Consider the following 27982-nt stretch of genomic DNA (forward strand, 5'->3'; position numbering starts at 1 on the left):
TCGAGTCGGGTCAAGCGTCAAACACCGTAGGCAGTTTCTGACCGTTGATATAAAAATAAAAATAGATCATTACACACAGAATCAAAACTCTCTTTTATTCTTTTCTCAAAAAAAAACTCCTCTTTTCTATTCTCATCGTCCAAATCAAACCCGACTGGAAGAAGCTTCCTTTTCTCTCTTCTCAGGTAACCTCACCGATTCAGGTTCAATAAGCTCACTTTTCCTTTTTTTTTCTTAATTATCAATTTAATTAATTTCTTTAATCCCTATCTTATTTGATCTGATTCCTAACAAACCGTCGGTAATTAATTATTTCCGCAAATCCTTATGGCTCTGATTTCCAATAATACACTCTTAATTTTGTGGTGTAAAATTGTTAACAAATTTAACTTTTTCTTTCAATTTCGCAGATATTTGTCACTCTGATATATAAATAAATAAATTTTTTTGAAGTATTTTTCAATTTCCGGCGAGCAACAAAAAATGCAGGTTAGTTGATATTTACATAGATTGCTGAATTTTCTTGGTTTAATTATGTATTTTGTTGTGTATTTAATCAATTAAATGGTGATTACTAAAGAATTTTATCTTTGCTTTTGTCAAAAGCAATTCTTTCCTTGATTAATATAGTTGAAATCTTTTGATATGAAGGCATCAAGAGCAAGGTTGTTCAAGGAATACAAAGAGGTTCAGAGAGAAAAGGCTGCCGATCCCGATATTCAACTAGTTTGCGATGATTCTAACATATTTAAGTGGACTGCTCTTATCAAGGTTGGTTCAAAGTAGAAGAAAATATGGTTGACATTGTTATTGTGTTTTATTTTTTCTGAATTATATGATCTTTTAATATAGGGACCATCTGAGACTCCTTATGAAGGTGGAGTGTTCCAGCTTGCTTTTGCTGTTCCTGAGCAGTACCCTTTGCAACCTCCTCAAGTTCGGTTCTTGACAAAAATATTTCATCCCAATGTGCATTTTAAGGTATGAATTCTTTGGCTTGATAACCTTGTTTGTTCTGCTTCAATTGTAACATGATAAAATGGAAGAAAATGTGTGTCAATGCTTAAGATAGCATCATAATATCTGATTAAAATTTGATGATTTTCTGTTCCTTCTTTGGTGAATTGGGATACTTGGTGTTTTTAAACTTGGCAGCCATGACTGCCTAGACAAAAGATCTTGATGGAGAAACGGTAATTATTCACCATAATACCTTTTAGTTTCTGCTTAATACTGCATATATTAATGTATTTCATTTAATCCGCCCGATGTAGTAGTCAAGGTTGTCAGCTCATCTGGCTCGGTGAAAGAGGGTTAGGATTGATTTGTTAGAACCCTTTCCACCAAATAATTGTATGAGGCTAAGGAAAATTCTGCTTTCATTTAGTAAACTTTATCTTCTCCAAGTTGATGCAAAACCTTGTTATCCATCTATGGACTTCATTTTAATTAACAGAAATCTAGGGAGGAGAAATTGGATCATAATGCCAGAGCTTGAGAATAAAAAGCAGTAACAGTACAATCTTCTATATAAATGAATATTCTGCTCTAGAACTTGTTTTAATGGTGGAAAAAGACAGACCTTGGTCATTCATTCTGTTGCCATATATATTGTAGGAATCTGACTTCTGATAGGTCTAGAGATTATTAATAAGTGAAATGTCATAATTCCAAGATGCTCTATTCAGAATTTAGTCTTTATTTATTATTAATCTGTCATACAGACAGGAGAGATTTGCCTTGATATATTGAAGAATGCATGGAGCCCTGCTTGGACTCTTCAGTCTGTTTGTAGGGCTATAATAGCTTTGATGGCTCATCCAGAACCTGATAGCCCACTTAATTGTGATTCTGGTAAGGTGGTTTATTTAATGTTTTTCTTTTCTGTTTTTAACATTATGAATTTACTGAGGGGAATGTTAAAAGATTATCTTAAATATAATCTTGATTACACATATTGTAGACATCCCATTTTGTGCGGGGCCTTTGTCAATTAAGACTAATTTAAGCTCGGTCATAGGGATTTTTATTCATTTTTATTTTAGATTTTTTATTTCATATTTATCATTTTTTTATTTTTATTTTATGGTCTATCTATTGTTTATTTTCTTTTTCTTTCTCCATTATCAAGTTAATTTTTTTTTTAAAAAAAAGAAAAGCTGAAAGAATGAGATTAGGCTTGGTGATGATTGTTATAAAAAAATATTAGAGATGCTAATCTTTAGTTTTGGATGATAACCAGAATTGAACTGAAACACAATCACTTGGTTTTATATATCATTACAATTCACAGCAATAGAAAAAAAAAAAAGAGGGGAGAAAATAGAAGCAAAACAAAAAGGGAAGCCCTCATCACCACTAAGCCCTCGAGGCTTCCCCTTGGTGGGAACCTTCCCTTCATTGACCTTGACCTTCACTCTTACTTTGCTGTACTAGCTCATACTTACGGGCCAGTTGTGAAACTTTAATTTGGGAGCAAGATTGGTATCATGGTGACCTCCATATTCATGATCTGAGAAGTGCTTAAAAACCTTTAGGGAAATATAATGGCTTCTTTGACTATAGTTCCAAGTTCAGTGGGCGAATTCCATTTGGAGAAAGATTTGTCCAATTTGATGGAATTGCTCCAGGTTTGAGAGGAAGGGGACCTTCTTGGAGATTTGTAATGTCTGATGATTGAGATTTCCTCGTATTTGGTGCTTCCAAAAATGGGCAAGTTGCTTTAAGAAGAGCTCCAGCTAGCAGTAGCCTGGATGGTGGGTCACCTGAAGTTTCAGCCTTCGTACCTGGACCAAGTTTTGGAGAACATGTTGGAAAATGCGCTCCATTTTGTTACGTGGAGGTGGGACCGAAACGTTGCCTCATTGGTGTGCAAGTCATGGTACAAGGTCAAGTCACTGACGCGGGGTGCAATCTGGTGCAGCAGCATGTATAGCTAAGATGGTGGAATGTGCAACTGATCCTCATTTGGTTGCTTTTCAGAAGCTGTGTCCAAGGATCTGCAAGCTGTTGAATAATCAAAATTTTACGGCTAAGGCTTCCCTTTTGCTGGTAGTGGCGAGTTTGTCACAGGTGGGAACAATTGCACCTCAGAGCATGGAATCCTTGCTACAAAGCATCCATGAATGACTTGGGAGCACAGATTGGGTGATGCGAAAGGCAGCTACTGATGCTTTGAGTGCTTTGGCACTGCATTCAAGCAACTTGATTGCAGATAGAGCAGCTTCAACAATAACAGTACTGGAAGGTTGCCAGGAGATTGCCCATGCTACGCCTCGCCTAGTGGTTGAAGTAACTAGGTTTGCTGTTGAGAAGGAGATGGGTGACTCTGTCGGAACATTATATATGTATTTCGATCCTGTTGTCGGTTAGTTTGATTAGGATAGTTTTTCTGCCTTCGTTTACTATCGTCGCCCCTTTTCTTACCTCGGACAAGGGGGATATTTCTTAACTTTTCGATTAGATGTTCCTCGGTCTTGGTGTTTGCGTAACCAGTCCTCTATCAAGCACTGGTAGAAGCTGTGGGACAGAGCACTAATTAGAAAATGAAAGAGGGAAAACCAGTCAGGCAATGTAACAAGCGAAAAAGGAAGCAAAGGGCCAAGAATCGATGCACTTAAATCCGTCACCATCTCATAAGCAAATGTGGTGTAGGAAGCTATTCATTTGTTCTCGTGTTGGACACCAAGTAAGTTTAAACTGTTTCAAACGAAATTTTGATTTGTCGGGCATCTTTTAAATGACCCTTGAAGATAAAAAAATTTAAGGAACAGTTGAAAGTATCAATTTTTCATGAAAATAAAATTTTTAAAAAATATTTTTGAGAAAAAGTTGAAAGTATCAATTTTCTTTGAAAATAATTTTTTTTAAAAATATTTTTGAGAAAAAGTTGAAAGTATCAATTTTCCTTGAAAATAAGTTTTTTAAAAAAATATTTTTGAAAAAAAATTGAAAATATCAATTTTCCTTGAAAATAAGCTTTCAAAAAAAATATCTTTGAGAAAAAATTGAAAGTATCAATTTTTTTTGAAATTAAAGTATCTAAAAAATATTTTGAAGAAAAGTTAAAAGTATCAATTTTTTTGGTACAAAAGCAATCATTTTTTTTATTTTTTAAAATTTTTTTTAATGTTAAATAATCCGACGATGGGGTCTCTGTAAGTGAAACAGTAGTTTTTTTGCATACTCTTGAGGTGAGAATTTTTTTAATTTTTTGTTAAAAGTATTAAAGTTAATTGAGAATAATTTTTAATAATTAATTACTTGATAAATTTTTAAAGTTTATTGAATAACATAAAATTAAGTTGATACCATCTTTCGATAGGCGTTGTGAGGGTGTTATAATTTTGTTCACACGTAATCGAACTTTCAAACCCTGTTCTGGTTAGTAGACTCGAATATATTCTTTTAGGGACCCTTAAATTTAGACGTTTCCTGAAAGGATAGATTCTTTAGGTGGTCAATCGCACTTAGATAAAAAAAATTGATGGCGACTCCTTAAGTCAATACTAACGATGGATCCTCGGATCTAGACGTTATACAGTTTGGTGACTCCACTGGAGATCTCTGAGAGTCAGGCCAGTGGATAAATTTATGTTATCCAAAAGTCTAATAAAATTAAACTTTTTTGTATAGATTTTTTATTCATTCATGTTTATTTACTTTATTAATTATGTCATTCATATGCATATATATAACATGAGCTTTATACCCAAGTTTCGTCTCTCTATGAGGGAGTAAAGTACTTATAGCTTTTGTGAGGTTTAATGCCTCCGCAGTGGTTAGCGAAATACTCACTCATATTGAATAATTTTCTCTTGTAGTCTGTAATGGGTGAAGATTGGGGTACTAGTATGTGATGGACAATGATGTAAATAGCAATTTGAAAACATTTAGATTTTAACCTTGAATCACATATAGTGAACCTTAGAAGTGCCTAAACTTAAGATAAAGCTTTTTCTACCTAATGATAGGTATACCCTAAAATTAGGACACAAGAAGAATGTTTATCTAATCATTTTGATTGTCTGACTTTGTACATCATTTTTATTATCATATGCAACATTATGCATCGGCATCACTTTCATTTCATCTATGAAATTATGTTATTTGTCTGATTTTATGCATCTGTATTATTTTCATGATCATGTTTTAACATAATCATTTGCATCCATTTCATATTAGATTTTATCCGTAAAAATGTACATTTTATTCGTGTATTAACGTATCATACATAACGCATAGCATAGCATTTTTAATCATAATTGTGGTGCTAAAGGTTTAAGGATAGCTCCACTAAGCAACCCCATTCATCAATACAATACAAGAGCTTAAGCCAGACTAATGGAACAAGAAAATTTCAATCGTCTTGAGAGAATAGAGAAAGCTCAAGAGAAGTTAGAAGGGGAGTTGAATAAGATTTTAAAGGTTTTGAACAAGTTAAACAAGGTGAAGGTAATAGAGGAGAATGTTAGCCAACAAGATCATCATCTACAAAAGGAGGATGATTCACTGTACCTTTTTGGTTTCAAGCCACATCAAATTCAACCTGCACAAAGTCCACTATCACAGCAGTTCAATTATCTTGTAGGGTATACATATCCTAGAATGCCATGAGATTCAAATCAAGGACATTACCAAAGTTATATAAATTCTGTCTTTATTGAAAAGGTAATAGAACCAATATTAGTCCCTAATTTAGATGATCTAAAAGAATAAAAAAATTTGAGGCTCAAAGAGAGAGCTTGTAGAAGCCTTAAAAGCTAAACAAAAGATAAATTTGTTAGAGGAAAGGCTACGAGTAGTGGAAGAAGTGGGTTTTTATGGTTCTGTCGATGCTGATGGACTCTGTTTAGTCTCGGATGTGGTTATCTCTTCGAAGTTTAAAGTGCCAGAGTTTAATTAATACGATGGTACAAGAGGTTCGAAAACTCACATTATTATATATTGTCGAAAAATGGTTGCCCATGCCAATAATGAAAAGCTCTTGATGCACATCTTTCAAGACAACGTAACAGGCTCTGCTGCTAGATGGTATGTGCAGTTGGACAAGACCTGCATTTGTTTTTGAAGCGATATGGTTCATGCTTTCATTAGTCAATATTGGTATATAATAGATTTGGCTCTTGATCGTTTTTTTTTGCAGAATATGAAGAAAAAAGCAATTGAATTATTCAAAGAATATGCCTAGAGGTGGAAGAACATGGCTATTCAGGTGCAACCTTTTTTGACTGAAAAGGAGATCATCGTATTGTTTGTCAGTACTTGAAAATCCTCTTATTATAAAAAAATGATAAAAAATGTCACAAAAAATTTCGTTGACATGGTGATTTCAGGCGAAATCATTGAGAATGCTATTAAAAATGGTAAGTTGAAAAGAGGAGAAACCAAGAAAGCACCCAAGAAGAAAAAGATTGAAGCTCAAGCTGTAGGCTTTGACAGATAGTTTAGGTGATATCAATCCTATCCACATTAAAATTACTTTTCATATTTCATCTTATCCATACTAACCAATCCCACAATCACTTAATTCATCCATATACCAGTTCATTTTTATCTCTCAAGCACTCATATACAACCTTAACAATTAAACTTTTACAAGATCCTAAATTCATCCTATTAGCCTGAAAAGTGGTTAACGAAAGTAACGGATTATTCAAGAAAAGCTCGTATTTGATCCAATTTTCATGACTTATACGAAGTTATACCGAGAGCTTTATAATAGTCACTTGATTGCCTTCAAGTTGTGTGAAGCTACTCAAGCCATCGTATCCTAAATGGTATGATCCTATAGTTCACTGTGACTATCACTATGAAATTGTTGGTCATTTCACTGAAAATTGCACTGCTTTAAAGCATAAGGTGCAACGGTTAATCAAGGATGAGATTGTAAGTTTTGATCAAGGAAGAGCAACAACCCCTAATATTAGTGGTAATCCATTGCATAATTATGTCAATGCTTTGAATGAGAATCAAGAATATGTTAATTCAAAAAGGTCTGAAGAGTCGCAATGAATCAATGGGGCGAGATAAAAATCCTTCACCCGATTGCACAGGGGCATGATTTTAAAGAAGGATGTTAAAACTGGTTGAATGCTATTTATCATTTTAAGAGTTCTTTTAAAGTAATGTTAGGATTTTTTTTTTGCAATATGATTTCACTTGTTATCATTTTAATAAAGGCAAGTAAATGCATTTCATTACATTATTTTTTTCACTCGACCATTACTCCATGCTTTATTATTTTTCATAAATTTACATTCTCATTCTCAAATTTCAAATAATGAATATTTAGACAATGATAACAATAATTCTGGGATTTAATTTTGAGAACTCATTCACATTAATATGAGGAGATGATTTGAGCAAAAAAGTAAGTTGTTATCGAGGTGAAATAGATGTCTTGAAGATGTGTAATCTTTTATACAGGTTCATGAGTTTTGTTCAATAGATGATGTTCAAGAAGGTATTCACAATTGAGATGAAAAATGATCATTTTTTTTTATCATTCGAAAAATCATTTATTGTTATTCTTTTGAGCCTATTATGATTTTTTTTTTTGAAAAACCCCAACTAAGGATCACTTTTTGTACTGAGGGGTAATTTTTTTAAAAAAAATATCACAAAAGGTCTCAAAGATGAAAAGAGAAAGAAAAGCAAAAGATAAATTAAATGTTACACATTATTTGGGGTAAAATAATGAGAATCTTTTGTGTGAAGAAAGAAAAAAGTAATGAAATGATGTGGGGGTAAAATGTTATGTTGCATCAAATGATTTTTTGGTCTTGAACTTTTTTAATACATGTTTTGAGCTTATTATATTCATTTCTTTTATGAGCTTTCACATTGACTGACATTATAATCTTGAAAAATTTATTTGGATCAAGTGTGAATGTTCAACTTGAATAATCATATATTGAGTGAAAAGTATGCTCATGATGAAACAATGAAATCATGTTACATTGTTTTAAAGTTTGATGTGTGAAAAGATATCAACAATTGATAAAAATGAGAAAAATGAAAAAAAAGATTCAAATTGAAAACCTGAAAAGGTGATCTGAATAGAAAAAGATTTAGGTTAAATAGTTCACATGGATGAAAGATCAAAAACATTTGAAGATCTTTCAAATACTGGGGCAAGGTTCACCAAGCTCAAAATGACTTCAACAGTAAATGGAATGAGTTTTTGAAAAAGAATCCTAGATTAATGTTGAGAATTGTCTGAATATTCATTATTTGGATATACCATTCATCCCAATGACGTGTATCCAATTTATTTTCTTTCTCATTTGTTTTGTATCAAAATAGATCTTCATTGATTATCTTTATCATAATTCACATTATGTTCTCTTATTGTTACATCCATAGAATAAATCAAGAAAATGTATGAGTGCATTATAATTGTCAAAAATTAAAATGATGATGAATGAATGACAATGTGCATAAAAAAATCTTGCATTCCTTTAAAGAGAATTCTAAGATGATGGTGGTAACAAAATGAAGAAATGGTAGAAACCTAAAAGAGATGATTTGAAAAGATATGATGTGACCAAATAGAGAATATGATGATGGATTGGACAATAAAATAAAGATGGGTAAATGTTAAAAAATGGTATAATCAAGTGATGAATATGGAGATGTATTGGTTGATATAACCTATAAGTTATGGTTAAGTGATGAAAATGATATGGAGCAATAGACAAAACTGATGCTGAGAAGCTTATGATGATGATCAAGTGATAGATGATGAAATTTGTTTTGAAATGGTTAGTATTGAGAAGCTTATGAACGATGATCAAGTAATAGAACATGAAATTTATTTTGAAATGATTAGTGCTGATAAGCCTGGCATGTAGGGTAATAGGTAAAATTTGTTGCGCTGAGAAACCTTCGGATGGTGGTCAAGTAATGGAAACAATGATGATCAGTTGATGAAGTTTGTTCCAAAATGTTGAGAAGCTAAATAAGGGAAGAATGTGAGATGGTAGGGTCTTGAGGCTCATATTCCATAATTATTTAGGATTTCATGACACTATTGACATTCGCATTACATGTAACATGTTGGCATCGTTATTTAAATAGTACATTCACATAATTTGATGTTTGGACATGCATGGCACAATGAGAATCTAGGTTGTATTTGCATCATTAAGAAGGTATTTGCATTTTTTGTCATAACATTCATTCATACAAATTTTTGAGTCACTTGAAAAACAAAATTGTGAATATTTTGATGAGAATTTTTGAAAACTCAAATGAGAATCTTTGAGTTTCAAAATGAGAATCTTTGAGGAGTGAAATCGTAAAGTTCGTCGAATGTGAATCTTCGAACAAATGAAAAGTTTTAAACTTTTGGATGTGAATATCCAAAATACAAAGCTTCAACTTTTTGGATATGAATTTCTAATGTTTTAAATGAAAACCTTTGAACTTAGATGCGAAACTCTAAGTTTTATTACATGTGAGCCTTTGAACTCAAATGAGAAGCTTTGAATTTTTTTATGTGAATCTCCAAAATTCAAATGAAAAGCTTTAGATTTTTGGATATGAATTCCAAGTTTGTCAAATGAGAACTTTTGAAAAGCTTTGAACTTTTGGATGTGAATCTTCAAAATTCAAATAAGGATCTTTAAATGTTGGATACGAGTCTTGCAAGCTGCAAATGCACATATCGTGATATTAAAAATTTGAATGAAACTGAAATTTTGAGAATCAAATTTCAGTAAATTCTTATGAAGTTGAAAGATTCTTGCGAATCTTAATCTCAAATATTGAACTTAAATTGTGAATTCTTGAGTTTTCATTACAAAATTTTTTCAGTCACGATCTATAACTCCTTTGAACATGATGGTTAAAGAGTAATTTATTTTTTTTCAAAGTTTTGTTACATCCGTTTAAAAGAGTAATTTACTTTTCAAAGTTGTGATGCCTCTGTTTAGAGGAGCAATTTATTTTTTCAAAGTCGTGGTTGCCTCTATTTAAATGAGCAATTTAATTTTCAAAGTTGTGGTGCCTCTGTTTAGAGGAGCATTTATTTTTGAAGTCATGGTGCTTTTGCTTAAAAATTTTATTTATTTTTTCAAAGTTGTGAGCCTCTGCTTAGAGGAGTTTTTGTTTATTTTTTCAAAGTTGTTGAGCCTTCGTTTAGAGGAGTTGAGCTCTGCTTAGAGGAGCTTTTGTTTATTTTTTCAAAGTTGTTGAGCCTTCGTTTAGAGGAGTTGAGCTCTGCTTAGAGGAGCTTTTGTTTATTTTTTCAAAGTTGTTGAGTCTCTGTCATTGAGCTTCTATTTAGAGGAGTAATTTATTTTTTCAAAATCGTTGAGTCTCTGCTTAGAGGAGCCTTTATTTATTTTTTCAAAGTGGTTGAGCATCTGCTTAGAGGAGCTTTTGTTTATTTTTTCAAAGTTGAGTATTTGTTGTTGAGCCTCTACTTAGAGGAGTTTGATCAAAATTTTAAAAAAAATAAAAAAATAAGTTGTCTCTGTTTATAGGGGCTTTGTTTATGTTTCTCAAAGTCGTTGAGCGTCTGCTTAGAGGAGCTTTGATCAAAATTTAAAAAATAAAAATAAAAAAAACAAAAAAAAGCAAAAAAAAGGCAAAAAAAAGATTCAGTTGAGTCTTGAATGGGTGTTTACGTCTTTGCATAATTTTTGTTTTCACAAAAAATATGCAAAGAGGGCAGCTGTAAATACTCATTTTGTCCAGGGTCTTTTGTCAATTGAAACTAATTTAAGCTTGGTCATAGGGATTTTTATTCTTTTTTATTTTAGATTTTTTATTTCATATTTATCATTTTTTTTATTTTATGGTCTATCTATTTTTTTTTTCTTTCTCCATAATCAGGTTAAATTTTTTTTTAAAAAAAAGAAAAGCTAAAAGAATGAGATTAAGCTTGGTGATGATTGTTATAAAAAAATATTATAAATGTTAATTTTTAGCTTTTGATGATAATCGAAATTGAATTGAAACACAATCACTTGGTTTTATATATCATTATAATTCACAGCAATAGAAAAAAAAAGGGAAAAAACATAAGCAAAACAAAAAGGGAAGCCCCCAGCGTCACCAAGCCCTCGAGGCTTCACCTTGGTGGGAAACCTTCCCTTTATTGACCTCGACCTTCATTCTTACTTTGCTGTACTAGCTTATACCTACGGGCTAGTTGTGAAACTCCAACTTGGAAGCAGGATTGGTATCCTGGTGACCACCTCATCCATGAGCCGAGAAGTGCTTAAAGACCTTTAGGAAAGTATAATGGCTTCTCTGACTATAGTTCCAAGTTCAGTGGGCGAATTCCATTGGGAGAAAGATTTTTCCAATATGATGGAATTGCTCCAGGTTTGATGGGAAGGGGACCTTCTTGGAGATCTGAAATCTCTGATGATTGGGATTTTTTCGTAGTTGGTGCTTTCAAAAATGGGCAAGTTGCTTCAAGAAGAGCTCCAGCTAGCAGCAGCCTGGATGGTGGGTCACTCGAAGTTTCAGTCGTCGTACTTGGACCAGGTTTTGGAGAACATGTTGGAAAATGCGCTCCACTTTGTTACGTCGAGGTAGGATCGAAACGCTACCTTATTAGTGTGCAAGTCGCGGTACAAGGTCGAGTCACTAACGCGGGGTGTAATCTGGTGCAGCAACGTGTATAGCTAAGATGGTGGAATGTGCAATTGATCCTTTTTTGGTTGCTTTTCAGAAGCTGTGTCCAAGGATCTACAAGCTGTTGAATAATCAAAATGTTATGGCTAAGGCTTCCCTTTTGCCGGTAGTGGCGAGTTTGTCACAGGTGGGAACAATTGCACCTCAAAGCTTGGAATCCTTGCTACAAAGCATCCATGAATGACTTGGGAGCACAGATTGGGTGACGCAAAAGGTCGCTGCTGATGCTTTGAGTGCTTTGGCACTACATTCAAGCAACTTGATTGCAGATAGAGCAATTTCAACGATAACAGTACTGGAAGGTTGCTAGGAGATTGCCCATGCTACGCCTCGCCTAGTGGTTGAAGTGACTAGGTTTGTTGTTGAAAAGGAGATATGTGACTCTGTTGGAACATTATATATGTAGTCCAATCCTGTTGCCGGCTAGTTTGATTATGACAGCTTTCCTGCCTTCGTTTACTACCGTCGCCTCTTTTCTTGCCTCGGACAAGGGGGGATATTTCTTAACTTCCCGATTAGATGTTCCTCGATCTTGGTGTTTGCGTAACCAGTCCTTTATCAAGCACTGGTAGAAGCTATGGGACAAAGCGCTAACTAGAAAGTGAAAGAGAGAAAACCAGTTAGGCAATGTAACAAGCCAAAAAGAAAGCAAAGGGCCAAGAATCGATGCACTTAAATCCGTCACCATCTCGTAAGCAAATGTGGTGTAGAAAGCTGTTCATTTGTTCTCGTGTTGGACACCAAGTTTAAACTGTTTCACAGGAAATTTTGATTTGTCAAGCATCTTTTAAATGAGCCTTGAAGATAAAAAATATTTAAAAAATATTTTTTGAGAAAAAGTTGAAAGTTTTAATTTTTTTTAAAAATAAATTTTTTAAAAAATATTTTTTGAGAAAAAGTTGAAAGTATCAATTTTCTTGAAAATAAAATTTTTAAAAAATATTTTTGAGAAAAAATTGAAAGTATCAATTTTTTTTAAAAATAAATTTTAAAAAAAATGTTTTTAAAGAAAAGTTGAAAGTATCAATTTTTCTTCAAAATAAAATTTTTAAAAAAATATTTTTGAAGAAAAGTTGAACGTATCAATTTTTCTTGAAAATAAGTTTTTTTTAAAAAATATTTTTAAGAAAAATTTGAAAGTATCAATTTTGTTTGAAAACAAATTTTTTTAAAAAATATCTTTGAGGAAAAGTTAAAAGTATTAATTTTCCTTGAAAATAAGCTTTCAAAAAAAATATCTTTGAGGAAAATTGATAGGAAAAGTTGAAAGTATCAATTTTCCTTAAAAAGAAGTTTTCAAAAATGAATTTTTGAGAAAAAATTAAAAGTATCAATTTTTTTTCGAAATTAAAGTTTTTAAAAAAATTTTGAGAAAAAGTTGAAAGTATCAATTTTTTCTGTACAAAAGCAATCATGTTTTTTTTTTCTTTTTATTTTCTTGAATTTTTTTTAATGTTAAATAATCCGACGATGGAGTCTCTGCAAGTGAAACAGTAGTTTTCTTACATACTCTTGAGGTGAGGAAATTTTTTCAATTTTTTGCTAAAAGTATTAGAGTTAATTGAGAATAATTTTTAATAATTAATTATTTAGTAAATTTTTAAGTCTTATTGGATAACAAAAAATTAAGCTGGTATCATTTTTCGATGGCGTTGTGAAGGTGCTATAACATTTCTCACACGTAACCGAACTCTCGAACCCTGTTCTGGTTAGTAGAACCGAATTTATTCTTTTAGAGATCCTTAAACTTAGACGTTTCCTAAAAAGATAGTTTTTTTAGGTAGTCAATCACATCTAGATAAAAAAAATTGATGGTGACTCTTTAAATCAATGTTTAAAGATAGATTTTTGGATCTAGATGTTATACACATATTCTTCTTTTATTACTTTTAAGTGGATTTGCATGTATATTGTTATGTGAGAAAGTCCATGGATCTCGAAGGATGCACTTCTTTCTTACAGGGAATGATGTCAAAAATGTCTTTTTGGCCAAATAGTATGGCCTTGGTGAACTTGAGTAATGAAAAGTGAAATTGATATCTTATTGTTCCTTAGAAAAGGTAAATAAGCATTGAAGAAGTCACCAGTTTTGCCACGTCTCTGCAGTATCTTTTTTTTTTCTGCCCTCATTGTTGTTCCGATTTTTATTTTTCTTGCTTTCTTGCAAGTAGATTAGATGTTGAACTGGAATTGTTAGTGTTTTCTTCGGGCTTTGATATATTGGCACCGGTATTGGCTTATACTATGGTATTTTGAGCTATTTTTGTTTTTGATTTTATCCTTAACAGACACCCTTCCTACTTGTGGACAGGCAATCTTTTAAGGTCTGGTGATATCAGAGGATACCAGTCTATGGCAAGAATGTATACCAGACTTGCTGCCATGCCCAAAAAAGGATAAACTTATGGTGCTATAAACCTGTCTTAAACCTTAAGAGCGGATTATTATTGCTGTTCACTATTGTGCTTTTCAAACATTGTGATAGAAATTCAAGAGTATTTCCAGCTTTTCTGAACCAAAATATAGATTTTAGCTATAGCTTCTCATTGAAGTTTATTTCTGAGGCAATCAAACATTCATCTCTATCTCTTTGTGACCAACACGCATTACCCTGGACAATTTAGTTGTCTAAATGAGATTGTTACAATTGCAATTCCAGCTATCTTGCCCACTGTGTTTTGCCTTGACTCGATTGAGAAAAAGGAATAAGACAAGTAATGGGGAAATTTTCTGAATTGAGGGATAGGCCAATTTTAAATTTCTGGTTTTTCCATAGATTTGTCTTACTCGGGAGAATTCGATGATAAATGTTGAATATTTATTGCTTTCCCCCAATCACAAGAAAAAAAAAAAAAAAGAATATCAATGCTAATTACTCAACCAAGCCCCACAATTAGGCCCCCCAACCTACCCTCTCAAATCTCAAAGTCTCTAAAAGGCGAAAACCTCGCTTATACGACACCATGACATGCCTAAAAGCTTCAAATTAAAGAGTGCAACATTGATGAACAACTTTATTTTGTTTTGATTTGGTCCATCATTTTCTTATCTTTTTATTCAATTCTCCAATTTCCACCTGTTATAATCAAACTATAATCAACTAGTTTTTCTTGTCTCAAATACCTAAAAATTGGGTTTAACTAGTGGCCACTTTTGAGGAAAGTTTCCTTCAAACTAGTGATGGAAAACCTGGTCGAATTTCTTTTGGGTAGTTAATGTTATGTAATCTAATGTTGGGCTCAGGCAAAAATTATGGTTGCACAAGGAAAAGAGAGAGATTGCATGCATCAACCCTATAGAATGGAGATAACTAGTTCATAATTTATTGGTATGATCAGATTAGAACAAAGTCTTGATCACAGGAACATTGCATCATTCAAAGCGAGTTACAGCAAATAGAAATTGTTATTGCTTGAGGAACCTGTCCATCCAATCACTTGATTCTTTCACCATTAACGGTGTCAGTTCGTGGCCTGTTCCAGGTTGTGCGATGAGCTGCACATTAAGGAAATAAAATATATGAAATACTAACTCATAACAGCATCATTTACTCTTTCTTTTTTCCTACGTTTGTGACTGTGAGAATGTGCTGTCAATTTTTTAGGGTTATTTATTATCCACCAGTTACCTACTCGAATAGAGACATCTCCTGGACTACATGGCCTTAAAACCATTGCAAGAACTTAAGTATTTTCAGAGTAATTGCCACTGGATAATCCATACCGTAAAATTATTTGAAGCATGGGCATTTGCATAAGCCTTGCGAGCCCTCTTTGTGGGAGTTTTTATACCATCAAGCGGGCAACGTGGATCATCAGCACCTAATAATTGTCACAGCGAAAACGTTTTTTAACTAAAAGCTAAATCACTAGTTAATAATAGTAGAAGGACAATGCCACCTGGTAAAGAAATAAGTTTTGGCCTTATGCCTGGTAAATCCAAGCGTCTTGCCATAGCCATTACACTAAAGAGAACCCATTTAATCATACACAAATTGGGAGAGTTGAAAGCAAAGAGCTTAGCATGTCAGCTAGGCTTACTGTTAGACTATGCAAGAAAAAGACTGGAGAAACCAGGGAGGCAACTTTCATTCCCTAGGATCTCTGGTGACTCACTCGAGGTGTGATATAGTATTATACCGTTCAAAATCAGCAGAGGACGTGGTGCAATGGCTGGAATTGAGTAAGGTGAATCAAACCGGGATGCTAGACCAGGAGCAATCCTATCCCAGACCTGGTCAGAAGAGCAGAACCATAAGGATATGTAATCCAACACTAGATGACAGCATGAAAGAAGCAAGTTTATTAGGATTCTGAAGAAAATTATTAACGAGAATCAATTTAACTGACCTTCTCTACCACTTCTTTATCGATTGCACTCTTGCCTAAATCAATCCTTGCTTCTGAACAAAATTGTTAATCAGAGACATATGTATTGAAGCAGCTGCCCTTTGAAATGAAGCTAGAGTAACAAGCATGCTTCAAGAAATTGATAGGTCATACCAGTTGTAATCAGAAGGGCTCACTATTTAACTCAACTACATGAAATTATTTCCATAATACCGTGCCATCTTGAAATCATTTTGACATTTCATATTGTTACATGCAAGCTTGTACTTCAGGAACTCCCATTGAGAAAGGTCGGTTAATTTTAGATCCAGACACGTTTCATGTCCAGAAAAAAGTGTTGAAGGTTCATATTCATATTCATATACATTGTTATATTTCTCATTTCCAAGTACTGCTGTCAACATTACCTTGAAATACAGCCTTTATAGTATCAACTCTACCCTGCCATTTGTCATTGTCTATGGCCCATCGAAATCCCTACAAATATATAACATGAAAGTTTTCTTAATTATTATGAAACATTTTCTTATGTTTTCAAGAATTTAAAAGAATTTGATTACCTGAACACCAATGATTGGAGCAGCAACTGAATAGCGGGTATCAGCAAAGGCAGAAAACCAAGCATGCATTCCTGCATTTCATGATGTTCACTTAAATTCTACATGGTATATGTAGTAAGCATACATGCTATATTTCCATCATTTCAAACCTCTTTTAACGAACCTCCAAGCGATATACCGGTAATTCCAATTCTAGCAGGGTCTATATCCTTTCTGTGAGTTAAATAATCTGCTAGTTTTATTAAATCCCACACCTGAAAGAATGAAAATCTTTTAGATGAAGCAAATGACTTTGGAAATTTAACCATTAAGTTCTAAATCTCCCTTGGCTTCAAGTAACATTCTTTTTTGAGCCATAGGAACTAAAAGGTAGAAACAATAATTTTCACACAACTCAAAACAAAATAATACTTAATAAAAAAGGGCACAGAGAAAGAGAAATTACAGTATCAAATATAAATGGCATTGTATCTCCCTTTTTCCATGATGACACTAGGGCCTGCTGGTTAAATAGCATTATGTTATTAGGATCACTGATTAAAAGAAAAATAGAATGGAGGCTAAACCATACCTAGATTGGTCCAAATTTTTACTTAATTAAAACCATATTATAAGTTGCAGATTAATACCTCCTAAAACGCAATAAATTTTATAGTGACTTATTTCAAAACAGTCAAAACATTTTTACAATAACCTTCACTATAGTATGGAAGAGCATTAGCAAAAAAAGTTTAGAGCTTTTCTTCAAACATCATTTATGCCATGATTGCTATCAGAATAGAAGTTGTCCAAACTCTGGTTCATATTTTTCTCAAAGAATGAAGTGAAACTGATTTTAACACGGTTTAAACAAAGGAACATTGGATGTAGCATGCACACATCTTGATAGGTAGTCAGATTGCAGGCACGTTCACCATGGTAGCGAGAATCGATGGCGATGGTTATGTATTCCCTTGAAGCATATGCCTGAAACAAATTGGAGGAAGAAAATGAAGAAGATTGAGCTCATCCTAGCAAACAAAAGCTAATAACTAAGGAAGGCTAAAGAAATATAGCTACCTCAAGAAATGGTCGTAACCACTCTTTGTTCATACTGGTACCATGCAGAAAAACAACAGCTGGCCTTCTTGTCTGATTGCTGTCTTTCAAGCTTAAGATTAACACAGGCAACCGTCCTTGCTCTCCAGCCTATATATCAGCAACAGCCTTAGAGTGATTAAGCTTTCTTCACTTGCCATTGAAAGTGTATTTGGTCGTATCTTTCACTCAGGTATATTTATTATGTGAGTTACCAGAAATTAACAAGCTTTTAGATGTTTGAATATATGGATTACCAATTCTGGCATGAAACAAGCGTATTTTATAAATCTGATTACTTGAATGCTTCAGTTTAACCGGATAAGTGATTTCAGCAACTAAAAGTGAAAAGAAATGAAATGGTAGTCGTCAGAACTCCAATTACCTCAGTGTGCAAATAAAGATTTTCCTCTTTAAGTCGTTCCTTAAGGTTTTTAACATGAGCCTTCGGCAAAGACTCCAATATTTCCTGGTGAAAATTTTCAGAGAAAATAATAATAATAAGAAGTACAGTAATCAAACATTTTCTATTACCCAACTTCCCGAAACACATGTTTTTTTCTCAAAAAGAAAATGAGAAATTGACCTCACTGAATGTTGGTATAGGAGGAACTAGTTGAAACAAAGGATCGAGCACTGGTTTTGCAGGTTCCACGGTCAGAGGAACTGAGGATTTAAAAAAAAAAAACATTTTTTTCAGTGCATATAAATAGAAAACTGTGTTCAACCATTGATATAAAACAAAAACCAAACAGAGCATTAGAAAAGAGGGTTGTAAATCTCAGGTGGTTTAACCTTGAGGACGTGATCGTCTGGTACGTAGAAGATGAAGGAACTGCGACCGAATCTTGTGAGCATCATCATTAACATTAGTACTGTCGTGCTCTATTTCCAGTGATGCAGAACCCCAAGAGCAGATGAAGAAGAAAAACAAACAAATGGTACAGTTTCTCATTTTTAAAGAAAAATTAACAATAAGAATTTTCTTCTTTGTTTGGTTTAGAAACGGTGATTTAGTTGCAAATGGCTTGTAATAATGTAAGCAATAACCTCCATGTGGACTATGTGGAAGCACCGTCCAATTTAATTATAAAAACTAGAAAATGACCCGCCCTACGTTGCCTGCTTCAAAAATTATTCCGTTTTTCTAATTATCATTTTTTTAACAATTTTGTTTAAAGAAATTATTATGTTTTTTAATTATTTTTTCGATTAAATTTTGTTCAAAGAAATAAATTATTAATTAAAATCAATGTGTATAAATAAATTTATTTCTTATTATTGGTTGATGATTAAATTATCAAAAAATAAAATTTACAATAAAAAAACTATCATTTAACTTATTTCTTAACAGAAAGTGCATATATTATGCAAATTTATGCAATCAATTCCAAAAAATTCGTAATTTACAAATAATAATAATAATAATAATAATAATAATAATAATAATATCTTCCTTCTTTATATTACACTTTGGATAATTCCAACTAGCCTAACCTTTAATCTATTATTCTAATTGGAATTTAGGATTGGGCACTATACTTTGGATATAGTTTTGAACTTTTGTTAATGAAAAAAAGTTAATAACATGACCTAAATTTTATTTTAATTTTTAATTTTTAAGAATTTTTAATTAAATTTTTAATTAAATTTGTAATTATCCAAAAATGATTTTGTTTATATTATTCCGTCTATAAAATTATTTAAATTAATGATAAATAGTAATTAATATCATATAACAATATCAACAAACATCTCATGTGATAGAAAAGATATCAAAATAAAATTCTCTTAAAATTTAAAGATCAATGACAAAATATTTCAAAATTTTACATATTTTATAAAATATTAAATTTAAAATTATAATTTTATATTTTTTTGTAATATAATTTATTAGTTAGATTTTTTTTAATAGAAAATAAATTTTTAAAAATTAAAAATTAAATTACAAATTACGAATTCCTTTTGTTAAAAATTTAATATCATTTTAAAAACAAAAAAATTATATTAAAAATGTTATTTTATTCATAAATTATAATAAAAAATTTTATTTCTATCCAAAAGATTTATTTTTTTAAATATTAAATATCTTTTATTTTTCAAATAAAATTTAGATCATTGCACCTCTAGTTAAATCCAAATATCAACTCTAGTAAAATCAAATCAACATAAATTTTTCATTAAAATTTTTTTCAATTACAATTACAGTAACTTTTTTTTTTTCAATTACAACAATTACAATAAATTTTATTACTGTTTTCAATCTCACCGCCTATCCAAATAGAATCTATACGTGCTATTAACTCTAACAAAAAAATGTGATTGCATAAGGAAATCAGAGAGAAAATGGACCAAACTCGGTAGAATGGAATTACTTTCTTGTCATTACAAATTAGAACTGCAATGGGATTTTGTCTGAGAGTTCATCACATCATTCAAAATGAGCTGCAGCATACAAATTACAATACACATTTCCATCCACAAACAACAAAACACAAAAACCACAACTAGATCAAGTTATTACTTGAGGAACCTGTCAAACCAATCACTTGCTTCTTTCACCATTAACGGTGTCATTTGGTGGCCTATTCCAGGTTGTACGATGAGCTGCACATTAAGGAAACAAAACATATGAAATATTAACTCATAACAGTGCCATTTGCTCTTTTATTTCTCCACATGCTAGGTAACTCATAAGAGTTACCTACATGAATAGACATCTTGAACTACATACCTAAAGAGCCATTACAGGAACTGAAGTAAGTACTTTCAGAGTAATTGTCACCTACTAATCCATCCACTACCTTAAAATTATTTGAAGAATGAGCCTTTCCATAAGCCTTGCGAGCCCTCTTTGTGGGAGTTTTTATACCATCAATAGGGCAACGTGGATCATCAGCACCTAGTAATTGTCAAAGCCAAAGCGTTCTTTTTACTGAAACTTGCATAACAACTTCACTGGTAAATAATACAAAAAATTTCCTTCAAGCATTTTGTACATAACCAAGGAGGCAAATTCTGACATCCCCCAAAGTTCTGGTGACTTGAAGTGCAAAAAGAGTATTATACCGTTTAAAATCAGCAGTGGTCGTCGTGCAATAGCTGGAATTGAGTAAGGTGAATCAAACCGGGATGCTAGACCAGGAGCAATCCGATCCCAAACCTAGTCAAAGGAGCAGCAGATGTAAACCAATGTTAGATGATAGCATTAACGAAGCAACTTAATTCAGATCAATTGTATTAAAGAGAATCATGTTAATTCACCTTCTTCACCACTTCTTTATCAATTGCACTCTTGCCTAGATCAATCCTTGCTTCTGAAGAAAATTATTAAAGATAATAAGAGACACAAAGTGCCGAAGCAGCTTCTCATTGAAATTAAGCTATAGTAACAAGAATGCTTCAAGAAATTGATAATTCATGCCAGTCATAATCAGAAAAACTCACTATTAACTCAACTAAATGTAATCATTTTCATAATATGGTGCAATTTTGTAATCAGTTTAACATTTCATATTGTTACATAGAAGCCTTTACTTCAGGAACTCCAATAAAGAAAGGTTGGCTAATTTTAGATACACCTTTCATGTAAGCGTTCAAGGTAGCTTTATATTCATATATAATCTAAAAATCAGCCTAAACTAGATAAAAGGTAGCTACGTTACAATGAATCCTAAATTTATAAGCAAACCTAACAAATTCTCATTTCCAAGTACTCTTGTCAATATTACCTTCAAATACAGCCCTTATACTGTCAACTCGAGCCTGCCATTTGTCATGGTCTATGGCCCATTGAAATTCCTACAAATATGTAACATGAAAGTTTTCTTAATTATTTGTAAAGAATGTTTTCTTATGCTTTCAAGAATTTACAAAATTTTGTTCACCTGAACACCAATTATTGGAGCAGCAACTGCATAGCGGGTGTCAGCAAAGGCAGCAAACCAAGCATGCATTCCTGCATTTCATAATGTTCACTTAAATTCTACATGCTATATGCAGTAAGTATACATGCATATTTCCATAACTTCAAATCTCACTTAACGAACCTCCAAGTGATTCACCAGTAATTCCAATTCTACTAGTGTCTATATCTTTTCTTTGAGTCAGATAATCTGCTAGTTTTATTAAATCCCACACCTGCAAGGATGAAAACCTCAGAAGAAGCAGAACATTTGGAAATTTAACTGTGCAAATCTTACTAAGTTTTAACTCTCCCCTGGCTTTAAGTAGCATCCAATTTTGAGCCATAGGAACTAAAAAGTAGAAACAATAACTTTCACAGAACTCAAAACAAAATTATAAAAAAAAAAAAAGAACAATGGAATTACTGTATCAAATAGAAATGGCATTGTATCTCCTTTTTTCCATGATGACACTAGAGCCTGCAGTTCAAATAGCATTCTGTTATTAGAGGCATTGCTTAAAAGAAAAATAGAAAAAACCATACCCAAGATTGGTCCAAATTATCACTTAATTAAAAGCATACTAAGTTGCACATGGATTCATGTATAAGTGTTCTACACCAGAGGCAAAACTAATCTACTGAAAAATAATCAATTTTCTTGTGACTAATGTCAAAAAAAAAAAAAGGTTAGAACTTATTCAACATCATTTCTGCATGATTGCTATCAGAATAGAAGTTGTCCACACTCTGATTCATATATTTTTCTCAAATAATGAAGTGAAACTGATTTTAACACGGTTTAAACTAAAAGAACATTGGATATAGTTTACACACATCCCGATAGGTAGTGAGGTTGTGAGCACGTTCACCATGGTAGCGAGAATCGATAGCGATGGCTATGTATTCCCTTGAAGCATATGCCTGAAGGAGGAAAATGAAAAAGATGAAGGTCATCCTAGTAAATAAGAGCTAATAAGGAAGGGCAGGGATAAGTATAGCTACCTCAAGCAGTGGTCGCAACCACTCTTTGTTCTTATTGGTACTATGCAGAAAAACAACAGCAGGCCTTCTTTTCTGACTGCTGTCTTTCAAGCTTAAGATTAACACAGGCAACTGTCCTTGCTCTCCAGCCTATCAGAAATCAACAAGATTTAGATTACCAATTAATTCTGATATTGAAACTAGAATAACATATAAATCTGATTACTTGAATGCTTCAGTTTAATTGAATAAGTGATTTCAGAAACGCCAATTACCTCAGTGTGCAAATAAAGGTTTTCCTCCTGAAGCCGTTCCTTGAGATTTTTAATAGGAGCCTTCGGACAAGACTCCATTGCCTGGTCAAAATTCTCAAAGAAAATATTACTCCAGTAATAAAAATCAAACATTTCCTAGTAGTCCACTACTCAAAAGTCAAAATACACCCTTCTCTGAAAGATAAGAAATTGACCTCACTGAACGTCGGTATAGGAACTTCTTGAAAGAAAGGATGGAGAACGGGTTTCCCAGGTTCCACAGTCAGAGGAACTGAGAATTTAAAAAAAAAAAAAAACCACTTTTCAGTACATATAAATAGTAAGTTCAATCATTGATATAAAACAAAAAACAAACACAGCACTAGGAAAGGCGGTGGTTCAATTCGGAGTAGTTTTGGGAATGGGTGGTTTGGCCTCGAGGAGATCGTCTGGTACGCAGAAGATGAAGGAACTAAGATCGAATCTTGTCAGCATCATCATTAATAGTACTACTGTGTTCCACTTCAAATGCTGCGAGGCCCAACCAGAAGAAGAAGAAGAAACAAATGTCTTGGAAGGAAGAAGAAGAAGAGATCCTGTTTCTCTTTTTTTTTTTAAAGAAAGCCGAGAGAATTCTCTTCTTTGTTTGGCTTTGAAATTTGAAATGGCAAAGTCTAAGCCTTTTCATCTTAATCTGTCTCTTTTTTTTTTTTTTTTTCCTTTCTTGATAGAATGAAATTTGGATTTTTATAAATTGGAGATTAAGGTGCTTTTCTTTCTTGATGACATGACAATAACTCATATGATTAGACTATTTAGGCTCAGATGTAACTGTCGTGATCGACCCTCCAACTAGCCTAACCTGCATTTCTATTTGGACCATAGGATCGGGCAGCTTACCTTTGGAGCTACTTTCCACAAATGGCTGCCGCTTTCCTTCAAATTTCAGGTCTGCATAAAACCATGCTTGCTTTTTTTTTTTTTTTTGCTAGCTTTGGTGATATAATAATGTTCCTAATCCTTGATTTTTCAACTATAAGTTTTGGGGTTGGGGGAAACAAAAATGTTATCGCATGAGGAAAACAGAGAGAAATTACATCAAAGTCTGTAAAATGGAATTACTTACTTATTACGAATTAGAACTACATTTAAGGAGATTTTATCTCAGAGTTCATCACATCAATCAAAATGTAGCATACTGATTACAAAACACACTTCCATCTACAAACAACAAACACAGAAACCTTAAATGGATGAAATTATTACTTGAGGAACCGATCAAACCAATCACTCGTTTCTTTCACCATTAATGGCGTCATTTGGTGCCATATTCCAGGTTGTGCAATGAGCTGCATAGTTAGGACGCAAAAGATATAAGATAAAAGAACCAAAATTCCAGTGGAGCTGCAACCTCATCTTAAATAACAAAGCATGGATTCCAAGATGCCAAACATGATTAAATGGAGAACATGCACATGCATACATCACACCAATGATTATGCACACATGACGTGTATATTCATGCACTAGCACACTTGTAAATGTCAAAGAGGGAGCACGTATTATGGTTTCCAGAGATCCCCATAAAAAATGTACTAGTAGTTTTCTGCTTTGTATCTTTAGGAGTTTCCCCATGCAACAATTGGCCGCTTGAGTAGACAACCTCGCTTTTAGGTCCTTTTGGCAAACATAGAAAAGTTCCTGGTGATTTCAGAATTATTCAGCAGCAATCCCATACCTTAAACTTATCTGAACAATGCGCCTCTTCATAAGCCTTGCATGCCCTTGTCTTTGCAATTTCTAGGCCATCAAAGGGGCAACGATCATCTTTAGCTCCTAAATGTTGTCAAAGCCAATAAGAAAAAGTTTTAAACATATTAGTAAACGTCAGGACCTAACAGTAAAATACTATGAACTTCCAAAGCAATTAAATTACGGGATATAAAATAATAAAAAAGGTATTATACCATTTGCAATCAGCAAGGGCCGTGGTGCAATTGCTGGGATTGTGTTAGGTGCATCGAACTGGCAGGCTAGACCAGGAGCAATCCTATCCCAAACCTGGTCAGAAAAGTGCAACCATAAAATGTGATTAACAGTAGGTGACAGCATAAAAGAAGCTGCCTTAATTAGGTTTGTGAAAGATGAAAATGTACGGGAACGAGTCAGAAGCTGCCAGCAGAACTGGCACCATCAACAAGATTAAAGGTCAATGACTTGTAAATCCTTTATCCCATTTATGTGTCACCCCATTTACCTTCAACTCTTACAAAGTTTAGGCTCTTTTAAAAGCGGTTTTGGATGTACATTATACTTATGTACCATTATCCAACATCATGATTTTTAATTGGACTTCTGAATCTCAGTTGTGTGTGCGTGAGCATCTATTGTGTATGAGTTTTCTTACCTCTTGTTCAGAAAGTAAATACTAGATGAAATAATGTGTCACTTACTTTACCAAATGTCCCAAACTGAATGGTGGTTCTTGTAAAGGATTTCTAATTCATGAAGTTTTACATTTTTTTAAACTATTTACACAAAATAAAAAAAACTTAACAGTTTAGCCAAAAGCTTTAGAATATCCATTTAAAATGAAACGTTCAATCAAAATATCCCTCATCCTAAAATGTTGTTCGGGACAACTGTAACATACAAAAGAGCATGGAAAGAGACAAGAAGGAACGTTAGTGCTCCACCTCTTTTAAAGTGGTAATTGGCAAATAGCAAGTTACATGGAATATGTCTGCAAATGTGCAAGAAAAAACATAACTGACCTTCTCCACCACTTCTTTATCAATTTCATTCTTGCCTAAATCATTCCTTGCTTCTGAAACAAAATTATTTAAGAAATCAGTGAAAAAAGACAAAACAGCTTCCCACTGAAATGAAGCCAGAGCAAGTAACTAGCTTCAATTAAGTGATATGATGTGCCAATCCTAATCTAATGAATTAGTCTAAATCTACTAAAACTAATCATTTACATAAAATTAGTACAGTTATATGAGTTATTAGCCATTTCTTTTTGCACTATACTGGTGTTAAATTCGGAAACTACAGTAGAATACAAGTTAGTTAATTTTAAGCCTAAATTGCTCTTGAGTACATATATTAATATTTAAGATAGCTTCATGCAGAGTCTCAAACTGGATAAAAGATTACTCCTCCAGCATGAACATAAATTAAGTAAACCAATCATATTGAAACCAAACCTTATCAAATCCTTTTCCAAGAATCATGGCAAAAATTACCTTCAAATACAGCCTTTATACTGTTAACTCGAGCCTGCCACTTGTCATTGTCTATTGCCCACCGAAATCCCTACAAATATATAACATGATATTTTGTTAATAACTCAAAAATTGTAATTAATGCTTATAGGATTATAAATTTTCAATTACCTGAACACCAATTATGGGGGCTGCCACTGCATAGCGGGTGTCAGCAAAAGCAGCAAACCATGCATGCATTCCTGCATTTCATGATATTCAAGTAAATTCAACATGCAACGTGAGTAAATATCTAATATTTCAGTCCCTTCAAATCTCAGTCAACAAACCTCCAAGTGATTCACCAGTAATTCCAATCTTATTAGGATCTATATCCTCTCTCTCTGTTAAATAATCTGCAAGTTTTATCAAGTCCCATACCTAAACGATGAAAAACCTTAAATGAATTGAAATGCTCAAAATAACAACACAGTTTAAGGACTGGAATCCCATTGACAGCTTAAAGTAACATCTCTTATAAGCCGTAACTACAACGCAAATTAAACAACAGAATTTCAATAGTTTCATATAACTCCTGACTAGTCATAAAATTTCCTTTTTATTTAATTTTTTGATTGATTACCAGTCATGAAATTCCTATAGAAACAAAACAGACCAGAAATATAGATAAATCGAACAAAAAATAAAGGGCTTACCGTATCAAATATGAATGGCATTGTATCCCCATTTTTCCACGATGATACCAGAGCCTGCAATTAGATAGGCTAGTGACTTTAGGATCACTTTCCAAGTGGTTTATCCCAAAATATAATAACAGAAATGTACAAATAAGAATCAATTTTTTTAGACCTTTCCATTCCACCCAGTAAACTAATACAAGTCAATTAGCCCATATTCTGATTCATTTTTCTCAAATCATATAGTTAAATAAAATAACCCATATTAAGGAAAAATAAAACGTTGGACACAATTTACATACATCTTTATAAGTGGTTAGACCGCTGGCACGTTCACCATGGTATCGTGAATCAACACCAATGGCAACATATCCCCGTGAAGCATAAGCCTGAAACAAGAAAACAGAACTGAAGTTAGCAAATTATAGCTAACAAAAGAAGACCCTGACAAAATTCAACGGTTTAGTTCATCTTACTTCAAGCAATGGGCGTAACCACTCTTTGCACTTATGTGTACTGTGCAGAAAAACAACAGCAGGCCTCTTTTCTTGATTGCTTTCTTTCATACTTAAAATTAACAGGGGCAATTTTCCTTGCTCTCCTGCCTATAAATGACCAAGATACACTAAGTTTTCATTCTTTAACACACACACACATATATACAATTAAATTAGCTTATATCAATTCTTTTTTTACAGCTCCAATTAATTACCTCAGTATGGAGATAAAGATTTTCCTCTTTAAGCAGTTCCTTGAGGTTTCCACTGTTGGCCTTTGGGCAAGACTCCATTTCCTGGTAAATTAACAAAAAAAATGCAGTAAATTTTTGTTTTTTTAACAGTTTACTGGTCACAGTAAGAAAAATCATGAAGGAGAATTGAATTATACCTCACTGAAAGTTGGGGGAGGAACTTGATATAAAGGGTTAACCACAGGTTTTGCAAGTTCCACAGTCCAAGGAACTGAGAGGGAAAGAAAAGGGAAATTCCAATTAATTAATGCCATTAATATAAATTGGTAATGTGTTGGAGAGATTTGTGGGGTTTTTTTACCTTGAGCATCTCGTCTGGTACGAAGTAGTTGAAGGAACTGAGACCGGAGTTTTTCAGTATCTGTAATTGTGCTGTTGTCTTCCATTTCTGTTTCACTCAATCTGCTGCTGGCGATTGCTAAATTTCCATTTTGGCTATGATATTTATAAGGAATTAGCGATCGGACTATTTTTTCTCTTTTAAATTATATTTTAGATAGGAGAGAAGTAAAATTTTTATATTAAATTTTAATAGATAATAACATTT

At 32.9% G+C, this 27982-nt stretch overlaps 4 protein-coding genes across 9 annotated transcripts; 1 reads left to right on the forward strand and 3 right to left on the reverse strand.

The window, feature by feature from the left end:
• The first annotated feature begins 50 nt into the window (after positions 1 to 50).
• Positions 51 to 14208, forward strand: PEX4 (peroxin4). Of its 4 annotated transcripts, none has more exons than XM_089762937.1 (6): positions 51 to 185; positions 411 to 489; positions 652 to 771; positions 853 to 981; positions 1725 to 1854; positions 13941 to 14208. In XM_089762937.1, exons 2-6 carry the CDS (start codon positions 484 to 486, stop codon positions 13973 to 13975), a joined length of 420 nt encoding a protein of 139 aa, XP_089619063.1. In that variant the 5' UTR covers positions 51 to 185; positions 411 to 483; the 3' UTR covers positions 13976 to 14208. The 4 variants fall into 4 exon arrangements, with proteins under 4 accessions (XP_089619063.1, XP_022730178.1, XP_089619062.1 ...); XM_022874443.2 differs by having other exon boundaries at positions 13964 to 14208; XM_089762936.1 differs by having other exon boundaries at positions 152 to 203; positions 13964 to 14208.
• A 745-nt stretch (positions 14209 to 14953) lies between these two features.
• On the reverse strand, positions 14954 to 18692 carry LOC111285154 (uncharacterized). 3 transcript variants are annotated; one of them, XM_022874439.2, is made up of 13 exons: positions 18434 to 18692; positions 18225 to 18304; positions 18024 to 18107; positions 17621 to 17749; positions 17441 to 17527; positions 17007 to 17060; positions 16725 to 16815; positions 16562 to 16632; positions 16409 to 16478; positions 16002 to 16054; positions 15792 to 15885; positions 15376 to 15473; positions 14954 to 15147 (listed from the first exon to the last, which is right to left on the reverse strand). In XM_022874439.2, the coding sequence occupies exons 1-13, from the start codon at positions 18591 to 18593 to the stop codon at positions 15058 to 15060; spliced, it is 1161 nt and encodes a 386-aa protein (XP_022730174.2). In that variant the 5' UTR covers positions 18594 to 18692; the 3' UTR covers positions 14954 to 15057. The 3 variants fall into 3 exon arrangements, with proteins under 3 accessions (XP_022730174.2, XP_089619060.1, XP_089619061.1); XM_089762934.1 differs by having other exon boundaries at positions 17007 to 17063; positions 18434 to 18691; XM_089762935.1 differs by lacking the exon at positions 17007 to 17060.
• Positions 18693 to 19985: 1293 nt separating this feature from the next.
• On the reverse strand, positions 19986 to 24001 carry LOC111285155 (uncharacterized). The gene is made up of 15 exons (XM_089761596.1): positions 23980 to 24001; positions 23878 to 23885; positions 23681 to 23768; positions 22996 to 23072; positions 22802 to 22882; positions 22548 to 22676; positions 22380 to 22466; positions 21970 to 22023; positions 21679 to 21778; positions 21526 to 21596; positions 21370 to 21439; positions 20903 to 20955; positions 20708 to 20801; positions 20373 to 20540; positions 19986 to 20245 (listed from the first exon to the last, which is right to left on the reverse strand). The coding sequence occupies exons 1-15, from the start codon at positions 23999 to 24001 to the stop codon at positions 20184 to 20186; spliced, it is 1164 nt and encodes a 387-aa protein (XP_089617722.1). The 3' UTR covers positions 19986 to 20183.
• LOC111285156 (uncharacterized) lies at positions 23887 to 27917 on the reverse strand. The gene is made up of 13 exons (XM_022874442.2): positions 27737 to 27917; positions 27573 to 27646; positions 27397 to 27477; positions 27161 to 27289; positions 26987 to 27073; positions 26703 to 26756; positions 26337 to 26427; positions 26179 to 26249; positions 26029 to 26098; positions 25555 to 25607; positions 24748 to 24841; positions 24519 to 24616; positions 23887 to 24129 (listed from the first exon to the last, which is right to left on the reverse strand). The coding sequence occupies exons 1-13, from the start codon at positions 27819 to 27821 to the stop codon at positions 24043 to 24045; spliced, it is 1074 nt and encodes a 357-aa protein (XP_022730177.2). The 5' UTR covers positions 27822 to 27917; the 3' UTR covers positions 23887 to 24042.
• Positions 27918 to 27982: the final 65 nt, after the last annotated feature.

The sequence above is a fragment of the Durio zibethinus genome, chromosome 6, assembly GCF_047325235.1.
Source record: "Durio zibethinus cultivar Kanyao isolate XHJ-2024 chromosome 6, ASM4732523v1, whole genome shotgun sequence".
Classification (NCBI taxonomy): domain Eukaryota; kingdom Viridiplantae; phylum Streptophyta; class Magnoliopsida; order Malvales; family Malvaceae; genus Durio; species Durio zibethinus.

Coding starts and splice junctions, on each gene's coding strand:
- PEX4 (XM_022874443.2), top strand. Junction 982..1,724: donor ATCCCAATGTGCATTTTAAG/GTATGAATTCTT, acceptor TCTGTCATACAG/ACAGGAGAGATTTGCCTTGA. Junction 1,855..13,963: donor CCCACTTAATTGTGATTCTG/GTAAGGTGGTTT, acceptor ACTTGTGGACAG/GCAATCTTTTAAGGTCTGGT.
- LOC111285154 (XM_089762934.1), bottom strand. CDS start 18,593: ATGAGAAACTGTACCATTTGTTTGTTTTTCTTCTTCATCTGCTCTTGG. Junction 17,750..18,023: donor ATCTTTATTTGCACACTGAG/GTAATTGGAGTT, acceptor GCTGATATATAG/GCTGGAGAGCAAGGACGGTT. Junction 16,479..16,561: donor CTCCAATCATTGGTGTTCAG/GTAATCAAATTC, acceptor ATATATTTGTAG/GGATTTCGATGGGCCATAGA.
- LOC111285155 (XM_089761596.1), bottom strand. CDS start 24,001: ATGGAAGTGTGTTTTGTAATCA. Junction 22,024..22,379: donor ACCTCACTACCTATCGGGAT/GTGTGTAAACTA, acceptor TTTGAACTGCAG/GCTCTAGTGTCATCATGGAA. Junction 20,246..20,372: donor TTCCTGTAATGGCTCTTTAG/GTATGTAGTTCA, acceptor CTTAATGTGCAG/CTCATCGTACAACCTGGAAT.
- LOC111285156 (XM_022874442.2), bottom strand. CDS start 27,821: ATGGAAGACAACAGCACAATTACAGATACTGAAAAACTCCGGTCTCAG. Junction 24,617..24,747: donor GCCCTTGCTGATTGCAAATG/GTATAATACCTT, acceptor GACAACATTTAG/GAGCTAAAGATGATCGTTGC. Junction 24,130..24,518: donor ATTGTTCAGATAAGTTTAAG/GTATGGGATTGC, acceptor CTAACTATGCAG/CTCATTGCACAACCTGGAAT.